Here is a 15,472-nt window from a genome sequence, read left to right on the forward strand (position 1 = left end):
CAGAGGAGAGTAGCTGTGGGGTCTGGGCAGAAGAGGAGATGTGCATTTCTTGCAGCATTTTTCAGCGGTTTTGGGTGTAAGATGCAGGAGTACCTTTTGAGAAGGGGATGTGAGGCATGAGAAAACCAAGGGTGAATCATTTAGAACAGTTCTCGTCCTCTTGGGATGATTGGTCTCTCTCTGAGAGTGATACCAGTGGACTCGAGATGTCTTCAGCACCTTTGATTACTCCACTGAGATGAGCATAATATGTTCTCATCCTTGGACCTCAGGAATGGGACCTAAAGTAATTTGAAGTATGGAGGATGAATACTCAAGAATATAGGCTTGCTTCCAGCCAGACAGGACCATTCCTTGTTTAAAGCACAATTACCCTTGGTCTTCCTGCTTTTTCTCCTGCCATTTCTCCTAACAAGAGTGCTCTTCCTGCTCCTCCCCCTTTCCAACTGCTACCTCCTCTTCTAGATCAAGTTCAAATTCTTCTTTTGTGAAGCCTTCCCAGCCATCATGGGGAAGAACAACCTTTCCTTCCTCTAAACGCCTTTAAGTCTTACTGTTCATGCTTTCATGACATTTGGCCATAAATGATTTGGGGGCAACTCAAGTACTAACTAACTAACTAACTAACTAACCAACTAACTAACTCTGAAGTCTTTGGCTTCTCTAGTCTCCAAAGGTCATCCTTCCCTTCAGTGTTTAAAAATCACAAAAGTCCAAGCTCGGATCCTGATCCACCACTGAAAGTTCAGCTGTGGACTGGTTCCCCACCCATGTAATTCCCAGAGTATGCTTACATTTTCTGCCTAGCCCTGCTGGTTCTGGAGTTCTGCTGGACTTCTGGCTATCTTGTGACCAGCTTCTCCAACTGCTACTGCTTTCCCCACACCTCCTCACCCCAAGTACAGACGAAGACCCCTGTATTATCTGTCCAAGCACATCACAGACCAGCACCTACCAAAGCTTTGGGTTAATAGGAAGGACTTCTAGTATAGGAAAGAGGGAGGAAAACCCCATAGAACGAGATACAGGAAATTATTATTCTTGGAGTCCACCAGCCATATATACCTAGACAAGGTTTTTTTTTTTTTTTCTTTTACACTTTCCTCATCCCTCATTCTGCTGCCACATGGCCACAAAATCTACCTTCTGCCATGTAGTACCCTTGCCTATATCTCTCTCTGCTCCTTTCATCCCTGGGTGCAGGACCCTGATCTTTGAGACCCAGTAAGAAGGGAAAACCCCATTTTAGTCCCAGGCTCACTTCTCAGGACACATTTTTTTCTGCAGAGATGGATCTCATTCCATAATGCAAGCCATTTCAATGTCATGAAAGACAGCAGTGTACCTCTCTCTGTCTTAACCATTGAAAACACTATTTTGGCTTTGCTGCCATAAAGCCACTGGAATGTTTTCCCAAACAAACATAGTCTGTTCCCAAAATTGAATCTGAAAATTGCTGATAAGTTTAAAATAACTTATTCTGGCTTTTAGACATTACATTTTCAAAAATTGGGGGGTTCAATCTCATTAGAACACTTCAGCACACATTTTTTTTTTCCTTTAAATGTGTTTTCTATCTTACAGAAATCGGCAGAATAGTAAAGCATCTAGAAGGAGATTGGTGGTGCCGTCTAAGGGAAGACCAGGGGAATCTGTCCCTCCCTTTTGAAGGCTCCGAGAGTGTCTGGAGGTAGGTGTGTTGTGTTTCAAGAGTCACACTAACAAAAATGTGCTTAGGAGTGATGAGCATTTCAGAATGACATTTGGTTACTTTGCATGAGAGATAGGACTGCTAACCAGAAATGCTCTGCCCAGTCCATTCCCTCCCTCTGCCCTATTCCTCCCAGTCAGAAGCACTCCCTGAGATCTCACTGACCCTTTGTAAAAGAAAAGTGTGTTCTTCCATCTCAGTCAATGGATGTCTAGCATGGAGAAGTCTCAGGAAGCAAGCAGTACTTCAGAAAGAGTTAAAAATTCCTCCCTAGTCATTCTGCCTGTCAGGGAGTAGGCAGTGGCCTGCTCACTGGATGAGCCCAAAGTCATCCAAAAGAGCAGGGGCGGCCACTCCCTGGGTTAAACTCATCCTTCCTGGGACAGAGCCCCTGGGAACTGAGATAATGACAATCATGAGGTGTGCTCCCCTCCTCCACCGCCAGGGGTCTGCTGTGAGCTGGCGAGGAAGGCAAGTCATGGACACGGTAAAAGGTGAGAGACACCGGGAGGTGCGCTAAGTGGTTGATTACTTGACCAAGAACCTAGAAATGAGGGAAATGGATGGTTCCAATCAGTGGTTCTTAACCTTTTTTGAGTCACAAAGTCATATGAGAATTTGACTCTTCCCATCCCCACCCTAATCTACGTAGACACACCATTTCACATATATTTCAAGAGTTTTCCCAGAATACCCTGGAGTTCATCTGTGGACCTTCTGCTCGAGACTGTAAACCCCTGGAGGGCAAGGACTGGGCTTGTTCGCTGATGTGTGTCCAGTGCCTACCCAAAGTGTCCAAGATGAAGGAAGTGTCAATAAATGTTGAGAGCTAAAAGGCAAAAGCAAACCCGCGCTTGCCTGGCAGAAGCCAGGCCAGGGTGTGCAAACACCAGTGGCATCAGTGCCATGAGGGGCTTTGATGGTGACATCCCTGTCACTATCCTTCTTGACATTTAAAGCCAGGGCTGCTGAAGTATGAACTCTTCACTCTTCCGACCCTCTGGTCCTGACCTAGTGTGGTGACCTGAGACATGTACAGTCAATGATAGTCTGGGGAAGAGATAAGTGACATTTTGAGGATTCTCACACTGCTACCTGGTTTTTGCGATGCCTTTGATATCAATTTATTCTAAAGGCTTCTTTGAAGTCATCATTCAGCTGCATTTACTGAGCATCTCAGGGTCTACTGTGTTTCAGGAGGGTGCTTGATAAATGCTGAGGACTGAATCGCCATAACAGCTGGTCTGGGTCACTTCAAAGTCCTCTGCCACTGCCAGCGAGGGAACAAGAGGAACCACTGTAACCACTACCACTTTCAGAAACTCCTACGTCACTGGTCTGCTATGAGCCATGCTGAACACAGTCAAGCTGCTCATAGAACCTACTCCTAGGCCAAATAAGTTCAGAAAGGAATGGGGCTCCATAGTAAAGAGAACTGAGCCCCAAAATATCAGAAGCTTTAATGATAAAGGTCTATCAATTCAGAAGCCCCAAAACTCACAGATTCTTCCAAAGAACTGCCAGAATGGAAGACACACGGTGCACCAAAGATTTGGTGCTGAGCATAGCCCACCAGTTCACACACTTTCTTCCCTGTGGTAAGCTCCCTGTTAGGGATTCCATAGTCCTTTCCTGAAACTTATCCTCAGGCTGGGGCCACCGTCAGATCTGTTTTTAATGTCCTGAAATCTACAAGAAGATTAGAGTTCCAGTCCCTTTGAACCCCTGGGAGAGTCCTCATTTTATACGCAAATTGGTATATGCAAATAGATACGAGGGGGCACTTCTCACCTCTGCTGCAGCATTCAAGGCACTGATTAACATAAGTGGATGCTCTGGGGTGTGACCTTAGGAAGCATGTCAATGGTGCCAGGTGGAGGATGGATGTTATCTGCTCTTCCCAGATGCACTGGAACCCCAGCTCTTGCCCAGCCAAAATATGCTGCTGGTCTAGCTTAGTAACAGACATTTTGCCTTATTTCTGTAAATTGACTAACGACTTTTTCTTCATTCTTGTTCTTCATAACCTCTCCATATATTTGGCACTGTTGACGCTCCTGCCATCTTGGATTTCTCCTCCCCTGCTTCTTAACCCTGCACGGTTCTGTTTCTGTTGGTTTGCTTTCTGACTATTCCTCTTGTTCCCCATGGTGATTTAACCAAGGTCTTTCCCCGAAGCTCCACCCTTTTTTCCTTCTCTACATAAACTTCTCCAGAGTGTACGGTTTCATATCCACTTGCTTGCCTGCTTATTCACTTACTGAGCCTCTCTCACATCCCTTATGTGGTACTAGGCTTAGAGAACACCAAGATGAATAAAATCTAGTTTCCGCCTTCAGGGAGTCATATAATTGATAAGTGGTAACTTGACCCGGTACCTGGCTCCTTCTACTCACATTCCGGTGCTCATTGCCCTCTGTCTAAAGACTGTAAGTTATTTATGCATGCTCAGTCTTAATCTCACATGACTCCTTTGCCTGTAACTCCAGCCTTCATTGATTTTCTTCTCCAACAAACTGCTCTAGTCAGGAGAGCTGTTTGTTTGTTTTTTTTTTAATTGACGTATATTTGATTTACAATGTTGTGTTAATTTCTGCTGTACAACAAAGTGATTCAGTTATATACATTATTTTTTATATTCCTTTCCATTATGGTTTATCATAGGATGTTGAATATAGTTCCCTGTGCTATACAGTAAGACCTTGTTGTTTATCCATTTTTTAAAATGTATGTATCTATTTATTTATCTATCTATTTATTTATTTATTTTTTGTGGCTGTGTCGGGTCTTAGTTGGGCATGTGGGATCTTTCGTTGTGGCGTGAGGGCTTTTCATCGTGGCACGCGGGCTTCTCTCTAGTTGTGGCACTCGGGCTCCAGAGCATGTGGGCTCTGTAGTTGTGGCACGCAGGCTTAGTTGCCCCGCAGCATGTGGGATCTTAGCTCCCCAACCAGGTATCGAACCCACGTCCCCTGCATTGGAAGGCAGATTCTTAACCACTGGACCACCAGGGAAGTCCCTCCATTTTATATATACTAGTTTGCATCTGTTAACCCCAAACTCCCAATCCATCCGACCCCCACCCCACCTCCCCCTTGGCAACCACAGATCTGTTCTCTATGTCTGTGAGTCTGTTTCTGTTTCATAGATAAGTTCATTTGTGTCATATTTTAGATTCTATATATAAGTGATATCATGTGGTATTTGTCTTTCTCTTTCTGACTTAGCATGATAATATTAGGTCCAATCATGTTGCTACAAATGGCATTATTTTGTTCTTTTTATAGCTGAGTAGTATTCCATTGTATATCTTTTTTATCCATTTATCTGTCGATGGACAGTTAGGTTGATTCGACGTCTTGGCTATTGTGAATAGTGCTGCTATGAACATAGTGGTGCATGTATTTATTTATTTATTTATTTGGCTGTGCTGGGTCTTAGTTGCGGCACGCGGATCTTCATTGTGGCTTGCGGGATCTTTAGTTGTGGCATGCGGGATATTTAGTTTCGACATTTGAATTGTTAGTTGCGGCATGTGGGATCTAGTTCCCTGACCAGGGATCGAACCCAGGCCCCCTGCATTGGGAGCGTGGAACCTTAGCCACTAGACCACCAGGGAAGTCCCGCATGTACCTTTTAGAATTACAGTTTTGTCTGGATATCTACCCAGGAGTGGGATTGCTGGATCATATGGCAACTCTATTTTTAGTTTTCTGAGGAACGTCCATACTGTTTTCCATAGTAGCTGCACCAACTTATATTCCCACCAATGGTGTATGAGGGTTCCCTTTTAGGAGAGCTGGGTTTTATTCCTTCAACAGTTTTATTACCTTGGGTAACTCATTTGACCTGTATTGGATTTAATATCTCTGTCTGTGGAATGAGAAGGTTATAGCACCGGGATTCTTTCATCTCCAAAATTCTATGGTCATTTACAGTTGGAGGGAGGTAGTGGCTAATACAAAACAGCAATTATATAGTGAAGCGAATGCTTTAAAAAAAAAAACTTATGAGCAGCATCCTCATGGGGATTGCTAGCACATCATAAAATTGTTGGCTGGGTCTGGAAAATATTTGTCCTTATCACTTATTATAATTAGCCAGTCGCCAGAGCTATTAACATGCTCAGGTAAGAGGAAGGCAGGCATGGGAGTGGCTGAAGTTAAAGCAGGATTAGATGGCAGCCTTAAACTTTCTGGAAGGATTGTCCTCATATAGGTACTGTTCTGAGATCATTGATCTTTATAGTAAGTTTGTGCCTTAATCCGTAAATTTATACATGTTATTCATGTTAAATAAATTTCTATAGAGTAAGAGTTCTGCTTCAGATCTTAAAAAAATAATTCCTGATTAGAAAAATGATATTATTTCCTTAGTCATTGATACTTTGAATTAAAAAAACAGATCCATTCAAGTTAATTGACTAAAGGGGTATGTGTACATATGTGAAAGAATGAACTATTAAATGGCAATGAAAATGAATCACACGCAGCACAGTTGAACCTCCCAAATGTAAGATTGAGCAAAAGATGCCAGACACAAAACAACAGATACTATATGGATCCATTTATATGAATTTCAAAAACAGGCAAAACTAACCCATGATGTTAGAAATCAGGATAAAGGTTACCTTTGGGATGGAGGAAGGGAGTTAGAGAGGGACTTCTGGGGCGCTAGTATCATTCTATCTCATGACCTAGGTGGTGGTTACACGGGTGTGTTCACTTTATGATAATTCGTTGAGCTTGTGATTTGTGTGCTTGTCTGTGTATGTGTTATATTTAAATTAAAAAAGTTAGGACTTCCTTGGTGGCTCAGTGGTTAGGAATCCGCCTGCCAATGCAGGGGACATGAGTTTGAGCACTGGTCCGGAAAGGTCCCAAATGCTGCAGAGAAACTAAGCCCGTGCGCCACAACTACTGAGCCTGCGCTCTAGAGCCCGCGAGCCACAACTACTGAAGCCCACATGCCTAGAGCCCGTGCTCCGCAACAAGAGAAGCCACTGCAATGAGAAGCCCGCTCACCGCAACAAAGAGTAATCCCTGCTCACGGCAACTAGAGAAAGCCCGTGCGCGGCAACGAAGACCCAACGCAGCCAAAAATAAATAAATAAATAAATAAATAAATTAATTAAAAAAAATTTTTTTTTTAAGTTAAAAACACTTGAGTTCTACACTGTGGATTCCTGATTGCAAGTGGCAAGAAAAGTATGTCTAGAGAGGGAGAACCGAGCTTAGGCTTGAGCAGGAGGGACAAGAGCTGGGCTCTGGAAATAAGGTGGGTGGAGAAGACATTCCAGTTGGGCCAGCTGGGGGCAGAGTGAAGACAGTGGTCAGACTGAAGTAAAACATGTGTACAAGAGTGTGTAAGGTGGGAGCTGAGGCTGGGAGGTAATTCTGGGAGAGACCGTGGGTGGGGCTCTTGAGTACCCAGCAGAGCAGCTTGGGTTTTTCTTTTGGATAGTGGGAGATCACTGAAGATTTGGCATATTGATAGCAGAACTTTAGGATGTTGGAGAGGAGGGTACTCGGTAGCGTGGAGTGGTAGGGGTGGACACAGTTGCCAGGGCGGTACTGGAGAGGGGCGGATGGAGGACTGCACTCTGAGACTCTCTGAGACATGTCTGGTAGTGTTGATCCTGGCTAGTGTTCCACCTCCTGTTCTTGCTAGTGTAGACATGTTTGGGTTTTCATCCTTTCCTAAGTGGGCCTCAGGGGCATCAGGCTCAGGCTGTGTTCAGGGACAGCTTGGTAAATTGTGCCCCTGAGGATTCCCCCATGATTGGATCCTTCTCAGAAAGTGCGTGCTCTCACCTGAGCCAAGCCTGCCCCGCCCTGCCCCAGTGGGGGCCAAGCATGGGACCCATACGTGAGACCCTTCCATTGTATTGCCCCTTTCAGCCCTGATCATGCAGAGTCTGCGGCAGTGGAAACCTCAGTGTGACGGTGCCCAAGCCTGGGGCTGCCCTGTGGGCAGGACATGCTGGGGATTGGCCAGTGTGCCTCATTCAGGCTAATGTGAGTATTGCTGAGTCCCCTGGGTGAGTGTTGCTGATCACTCTGTAGAATGCAGATGGCGGAGGACAGTGGGGGTGGTTTCTTCATTCCAGGAATCCTAGGCAGGGAGGGTTAAGCAAAATTCCCATGTAAAGAAGCATCTTCCCTTGTCTTCACTCTTTGTAGCCAACCAGATATGCTGTCCAAGGAGAAAACAATTGATTAAGGCAGAACTGTGGTCTGATGAGATGTATCCCGGGGTCAGGAGTGACAGTGTTCTAAGGTGGGGTGGTCCATATCTCATAAGGACGAGGAAAACAGGATTTGTTCTTTGCCCCAAATGGCAGCATAGCAGAGCTTCTCGAAATAACAGCAACATTTGATTATGGTGGTTTATGATTTTCTAAGGCACTTCATATGCATTATCTTATTTTCCATTTTGAGCTTCCCAACCAGGCTGTGAGAAAGATAGGGAAAAGAGGATTATCCCTGCTTACCATGTGAGGATTTATGTGCAGATGTCCGGAAAGGTGAGGTGATTTGTCCAGTCTCAAAGGTGGTAAGGGGTGGAACTTGAAACCAGGTCTCTCCACTCCAGGTCCAGATTTCTCTCGATGTGCTAGCTATATTTCCCCGACAGGATTCAACTGTCCTGCAGTAACCATAGGATAAGTTTAGCCCCAGGGACACTTGGCCTACCAGTCTCTGAAAACATCTGATGGGGAGGTGGTACATGTTGGATTGAGGGGACATAGGAGGAGGAAATGAGAGAAGCGGGATGATAATTGTTGCCTGTCAGGTGAGTGCAGTGTTCCTTTTCCCAAGAAGCAACCAAGACTAGACTATAGGCATTGAGCAGAGGACGACACAGGAGGCAGGGAAGACGGCAGCATGAGAGGGGGACAAAGCAGCATCCAGTAGCTTGCTGGAGAGGCTCCCCCCACCTTCCCTACCTGCGTCAGATGGTATAGACAGCATGGGAGGCTCCAGTTGGTCAGTAGATGGCCCAGTTGGACTGAAGGCTACTTCCTCACCCATTCAGGGTGAAGGCCCAGAAGATCTCTAGACCTCTCAGTACTGGAATGGGTGCCATTCCCTGTAACTTCCTAAGGAGTGTAAAAACCCAACAGACTAAACTTTCCAGCAGTCTACACCATGTGCGCACTCATCAGGGAAGACTTCACAGCCAGGGCAGAAGTCCAGATGAGTTGGGAGGGGTTCATTTCACCTGTCAGATGCTGCTGGTCTAATGTGAAGCTCACTGTGGCTTTTGATCAAGGTAATTACTGTAGAAGGTTCTAGGTGGCAGCAGAGTCTGGATGAGCAGACCTGAGCTTAGAGGTGGCATGAGGGGTCCCCAGTTGAGCTGAATGCAGAGCAACCATTTGGCTTTTCTGGGTTGCCTAAAGGGCAGAAGGTCCTGTTATAATCTAAGGCATGTATCTTTGCCTTCATTAAACTTCTTGAAATTTTTGATATTAAGGGGTTACTTTCCACTGGGTGCAGTGGCAGTTCCTGCAAAGATGTATTTTGAGAGTTAAATGAGATGTCTTGCTCCCTCATCTTACTATTTCCAGCCTTGGTGACCAAGGTTCACCCTCTGCATCATTCTTCTTGATTTTCTAGAATTTGAATATGTCTGCTCTTGGTAATTGCTGTGTGTGTGTGTGTGTGTGTGTGTGTGTGTGTGTGTGTGTGTGTCCAAACAAGTGTGTCTGCCATGACTAGGGGTCAGGGCTTCTCCCTGGGGCCATGGCATTTCCTCCTGCCACATTCCTTCTTCGAGATCCATGCTACAACGTGGTAGAACCTTGAAAACATTATGGTAAGTGAAGGAGGCCAGACATAAAGGACCACATATTATATAATCCATTTATATGAAATGTCCGGAATAGGCAAATCCACAGACACAGAAAGTAGATTAGTTGCCAGGGAAGGGGGTGAGGGGAGGGATAAATTAGGAGGCTGGGATTAACATACACCCACTACAATGTATAAAATAGATAACCAACAAGGACCTACTGTATAGCACAGGGAACTACACTCAATATTATGTAATAACCTATAAGGGAAAAGAATCTGAAAAGGAATATATATATAACTGAATCGCTGTGCCGTACACCTGAAACTTACATGATATTGTAAATCAAGTATACTTCAATAAAAATTTTTTTAAAAAATTGGTTGCCCGGGGTTGGAGGGGTTGATAAAATTGTTCTGAAATTGATTGTGATGATGAATGTACAACTAAATACTAAAAGCTATTGATTTGTACACTTTACATGGGCGGATTGTATGGTATATGAGTTATATCTCAAGGAAACTTTTTAAAAAGAAAAGATCCTTGTGCAATACAGACACAGTGAGTTGGCTGCAGAGACTGTGTGATGTGACTACAGTGAGGTGGGGGCAGGTCCTGGGGGCAGACTCCATGCAGGAGTGGCTGAGAGTGAATTCTGAGATGGGCAGAGGTTAACTCAATCCTTGGGATTTTTGCAGCTTTTTTCTTCACTAGTTTATTTTTCTGTCTTCCCTAGTCCAGTCCATAGACGGTCTTGGTCATTAGTAAGCAGCAAGGTCCTACTGTATAACACAGGGGACTATATTCAATATCCTGTGATAAACCATAATGGAAAAGAATATGAAAAAGAATATATATTGTATAACTGAGTCACTTTGCTGTACAGCAGAAATTAAACACTACATTGTAAATCAACTATATTTCAATAACATTTTTAAAAAATTAAAAGAAAAGAATTTGTATGGATTCACAGTCTTTTCAACACTTGTTTTTATCATGTGTCTATTTTTTTCAATATGGGGGTATAAAATAGTATCTTGCTACTGTCTTAATTTGCATTTCCCTAATTACTAATGAGATCAAGCATCTTTTGGTACATTTATTGGCTATATTTCTTTCCTCTTTAATGTAATTCAGGTCAAATGTTTGGCCCATTTTTCTATTGGACTGCTGCTTATCTATTCCTTATGGCTTTGTAAAAATCAGTATACTGATTATATATTATGGTTACTAAACATTTGTCTGTTATCTGTGTCACAGATATGTTCTCCCTGTTTGTAATTTGCCTTTAACTTTACTTTGGGGGTCTTTTAATAAACAGAAACTCTTAATTTTAATGTAGCTTAATTTATCAATATTTTTTTTTGTTTGTTTAGCACTTTTCTGAACTTCTTTAGTAAATTCTTTTATATGCTAGGGCCCAAAACAATATTCTCCTATCTTTTCTTCTAGAAGTTTTGATTTTTACATTTAATTTTTTTGTCCGTCTGGAATGGATGTTAGTGTCTGCTATGAGACAGGGAATCTAATTTTACTTTTTCCCTATATGGACAATCAGTAGTACCAGTTTCCTTTCGTCTCTGACATGTAGCACTGTTCCATGTTTGTGTGGGGTTGTTTCTTGGCTCTTTATTGTGTTCTGCTGGTCATTTTGCGTATATTTGTGCCAATACCATCTTGCCTTAAACACTCTGGTTTTATGTCGTGGTATCTGCTTAGGCAAGTCCTCCCCACCATCTTCTCCTTTAGCAGCGTCTTGACTGTATTAGGATCTTTGCTGATTTACATTTTACCCCCCAAATGGGATCATAATGTTACTACTAGTTTATAACTTGCTTTTAAAACAAACCCTTAATAATAATAATACATTGTGAATATTTTGGCATTATTATATAATTTTTCTTTTTTTTTTTTAAATCCTACTTTGAATGTCTGAATTTATTTTTTTAAATTAATTAATTAATTAATTTATGGCTGTGTTGGGTCTTCATTTCTGTGCGAGGGCTTTCTCTAGTATTATATAATTTTTAATGACTACATGATATGTTACTGTTTAGATATTCCACAGTTTACTTATTCCATCCCCCATTTTTGGATATTTAAGTTGTTGCCAAATTGTCATTATTATAAACAATTTTGTGGTGAATGTCTCTGTGGCAAAATATCCATGACTATTTCCTCAAGATGGGAGTAGGATGTCTAAGTCTAAGGACTGGCAGAATTTTCAGGTTTTTTTTTTTTTTAAGTTTTTTTTTTTTTTTTTTTGATGTGGACCATCTTTAAAGTCTTTATTGAATTTGTTACAATATTGCTTCTATTTTATGTTTTGGTTTTTTGGCCACGAGGCATGTGGGATCTTAGCTCCCCAACCAGGGATCAAACCCACACCCCCTGCGTTGGAAGGCGAAGTCTTAACCAGTGGATCGCCAGGGAAGTCCCTAGGTTTTTGACAGAAATTGCTAAATTATTTTTTAGGAAGTTCACATGAACTGTGTGACAGTGAGGTCTCATGGCAGGCTCCCTTACTAGCAGTGAACATTATCATTAAAAAAAACAGCAACAACATACATTTTCCAACTCCATAGGCAAATAATTTAAAACCAAGTTAAATTTGGCTCACATATCTAATCTGGATTAGCACATTCTATGTTTGTATTTTTCTAGTGAACAGCCATGGGGTCTCATACACTGAACACGCTCCTAAATACATCTGTTCCATTAGGGGAACTGAGCTGGGCCTGCGGGCTCATGGAGAATCAGGCTGTCGGGTGATGGAGTTTATTTTGCTGGGATTTCCTCTCAGCAGGCAGGTGGAGCTGCTGTTCTTGGTGCTGCTACTGCCCACATTCCTGCTGACGCTCCTGGGGAACCTGCTGATCATCTCTGTGGTGCTGTCCTACTCCCGCCTCCACACCCCCATGTACTTCTTCCTGTGCAACCTCTCATCCTGGACATCCTCTGCACCTCCGTCATTTCTCCAAAAGCATTGGCCAACTCAGTATCTGGGGATAAAACCATCTCCTTTGCTGGCTGTATCACCCAGTGCTATTTCTACTTCTTCCAGGGCACGGTAGAGTTTCTCCTGCTGACAGTCATGTCCTATGACCGCTATGTCACCGTCTGCTACCCCCTGTGGTATAGCACCATCATGAGGCCTCCTGTCTGCATTGGGACTGTTGTGTTCTCTTGGGTGGGGGGCTTCCTGCCTGTGCTCTTTCCAACCACCCTCATCTCCTAGCTGTCCTTCTGTGACTCCAACATCTTTGACCACTTCTTCTGTGACAGTGGGCCCTTGCTGGCCCTGGCCTGTGTGGCACCACTGCCGTTGAGCTGATGGATTTTATGCTTTCATCCACAGTCATCCTCTGCTGCAGGGTCCTCCGTGGCCTGTTCCTATACGTACATCGTCCTGACAGTAGCGTGCATCCCTTCTGCAAGTGGGAGAAAGAAGCCCTTCAACACCTGTGCTTCCCACCTGACCATAGTTGTGATTTCTTGTAGCATCATGGTGTTATCTATGTGACTCCCTCCCAGAAAGAATATCTGGAGATCAACAAGGTCCCTTCCGTCCTGAGCAGTATCGTGGCTCCATTCCTCAACCCCTTCATATATACTCTGAGGAATGACACGGTGTTGGGGTTCCTCAGGGATGTATGGGTCAGGGTTCGAACAGTTCTGGAAAAGAGTATGAGAACAATGCCGAGGAGCGGATTGTCCTCCAACAGTGACCACAGAGGAGGGGCTAGTTCCTCTTTCTCTTCACTACCGGGTATCCGTCGTTCAAATCCCCAGTATTAAAAGAGAGGATTGCCTTAGCAAAAGGGTGAGCTAGCTGAGGGATCTTGAATGGTCTATAGCAGAAAGAAGTTGAGCTTGGAGACAGGGACTTGGACTCTGGCCTTGGTTCTAACTCAAACTCTGTGGCCACAACTGTATCACCTTGTTACCTGCCACTCTGGCCCTCAGTGCTCTCATCTGAAGTATGACAGTGTTGGACTTGATGATCTCTAAGATCTGTCCACACTGAATATTCCAAGAATTGCAGAAGGGCCATACAGCCTGTGTCCTGTTTGAAGTCCCATCACGTTTGACCCCATTTCCTCGTGGATTCTGAATACAACTCTTCTATCAGCTTGGCACAAAGTCATTCCTGGTCCCCTCTGCATAGAACCCCTTTCCTTCCATCTTCTCTAGGAATCTTTCTAGGAATAAGCTTCATTATTCTCCGATCCACTGTCATATCCTGTAATCCACTGTTTTCCCTCAGTGGACATTTGTAATGATTGGTGGATATACGTAGTCCGTGTTATTTAATAACACTGCTTTCTGTACTAGAACATGTCATAACATTCAACGTGATCCCATTCTTATGTAAGACATGCCCTGTTCCCTCAGCCTCCAATGATTGAGCCACTGATGGATAATTTGACTGAAGACATAATCCATTGCCGGGCCAATGATCTATGACCTGTGTGGCTTGGCTGGAGCAAATAAACTGTGCAAACAAATGTCTCTTTTTTGAGAGTTTGAACTAAGACATGCAGAGACTATATTGAACAATGGTGATTCTGCCCCTGGAAACTCAAATAGACTTGGTGCCTGGAGTGGCCATTTGGGGGCAAACACAAGCTGATGAGTAATTATATTTTTTGTTGGGGGATCCTCCATCTCTTCTTTTTTTATTGAAGTGTAGTTGATTTACAATGTTGTGTTAGTTTCAGGTGTACAGCAAAGTGATTCAGTTATACATATTTAGTTTTCAGATTCTTTTCCATGATAGGTTATTACAACAAGCTGATGAATAATTAGAGGAAACCAGTCTGCCCATCAGATAGAATGGAATTGGTGTGTAGAGAAAAACAGACAAGAGATAGATGAGCGCCCACTCAGCTGCAGAGACACAGAGTAAAGGGCCCTCCTCTCTAATGACTTCCCAGATCAAGGAGCTGACAGTTTTATTTCCTATTCCCGGATTTGATGAGGTTGCCAGTACCCATACATCAAACCCCTTTTTACTGAACTCTTTTGAGAAGGTCATTGTTTTTCATGACCAGAAACAGCTTGACTAAAGCTCTCTCTCTGCACCAAGTGTAGCCCTTCCCTCTTTCTAGCTCCGAGGAACTAGAAAGATGCCCGTTTCTAACGAAACTCTTTGTCTGAATTCCTGGTGCCCAAACACTGCCTGAGATGCTTGACTGGCACCATCTAGGCCTATGGTTCAGGTCAGTGCAAGCCAGATTTTTTCAGTGTCATCAGAAACACTGAGGTTTCCTTCCTGTCCCCCTCGGCCTCTAGCACTGCAGGATCTACTTTGCCTGAATTAGCACCTGTGCTTCACGTGCACACCTAAGGAAACTCTGTAGAGTGCTGTGGCAACAAACGAAGACCACCCAAATGAGAACAGAGTGCTATTCATCCAGAACTGGCTACCGCAAGGAAGTCAGCCACCATCATTTGTATTTGACTGAGACTCAAAGGCAGGCAGGGAGCTGGGAGGCTTTGTAGCAGAAGAAGAGGGTAAGGCTCAGGTGTGCTCTGATTGGAGGGTTTTGGCCTGGGGAAGCTGGAAGTGGGCTAACTAGAAGCAAGGTATCTTTGGGAGCGTGTATTTGGCTTTCTCTGACTAGTGCTGAGTTGGAAAAAAAGTGGGGGAAGGAATGGGGCTGCAGAAAAATTGGGACATTGGCAGTCCTGACCACCTCCTGACCATTCTGGGCTGACTGCTGCAGAGGCTGTAGATTGGTTCCCTGCCTAGTTGCTTCGGGTTTTCTGGGTCAGAGTTCTATTGTCATATACGGTGTGACTGTTGTCCGTTTGTGTATTGAATGTCTCAGTTCTTATAGCATTGAAGTTTTTGCACCATTTTAAAGTTTAAGCAGAGGGACAATCCTTCCTAAGCAGACAACCAGATCCCATCAGTAACAGATGATGAAAGGTGACCTCAGACAAGCAGAGTTCACTTGG

At 43.8% G+C, this 15,472-nt stretch overlaps 1 protein-coding gene and 1 long non-coding RNA gene across 2 annotated transcripts in view; both read left to right on the plus strand.

Annotated features, from left to right (window-relative positions):
- The window catches only part of LOC137767235 (uncharacterized), a 105,392-nt gene that overhangs the window by 77,108 nt on the left and 12,812 nt on the right, over positions 1–15,472 (plus strand). Inside the window, exon 2 of the long non-coding RNA XR_011074490.1 lies at positions 1,585–1,690. This is a non-coding gene — a long non-coding RNA (uncharacterized lncRNA). The remainder of the gene's footprint in view (positions 1–1,584; positions 1,691–15,472) is intronic.
- On the plus strand, positions 12,280–13,676 carry OR6J1 (olfactory receptor family 6 subfamily J member 1). The gene is given in 4 exon segments (XM_068543550.1): positions 12,280–12,448; positions 12,451–12,698; positions 12,867–13,017; positions 13,020–13,676. Coding segments are annotated over 4 exon segments (855 nt in total). The 3' UTR covers positions 13,307–13,676.

The sequence above is a fragment of the Eschrichtius robustus genome, chromosome 1, assembly GCF_028021215.1.
Source record: "Eschrichtius robustus isolate mEscRob2 chromosome 1, mEscRob2.pri, whole genome shotgun sequence".
Taxonomy (NCBI): Eukaryota; Metazoa; Chordata; class Mammalia; order Artiodactyla; family Eschrichtiidae; genus Eschrichtius; species Eschrichtius robustus.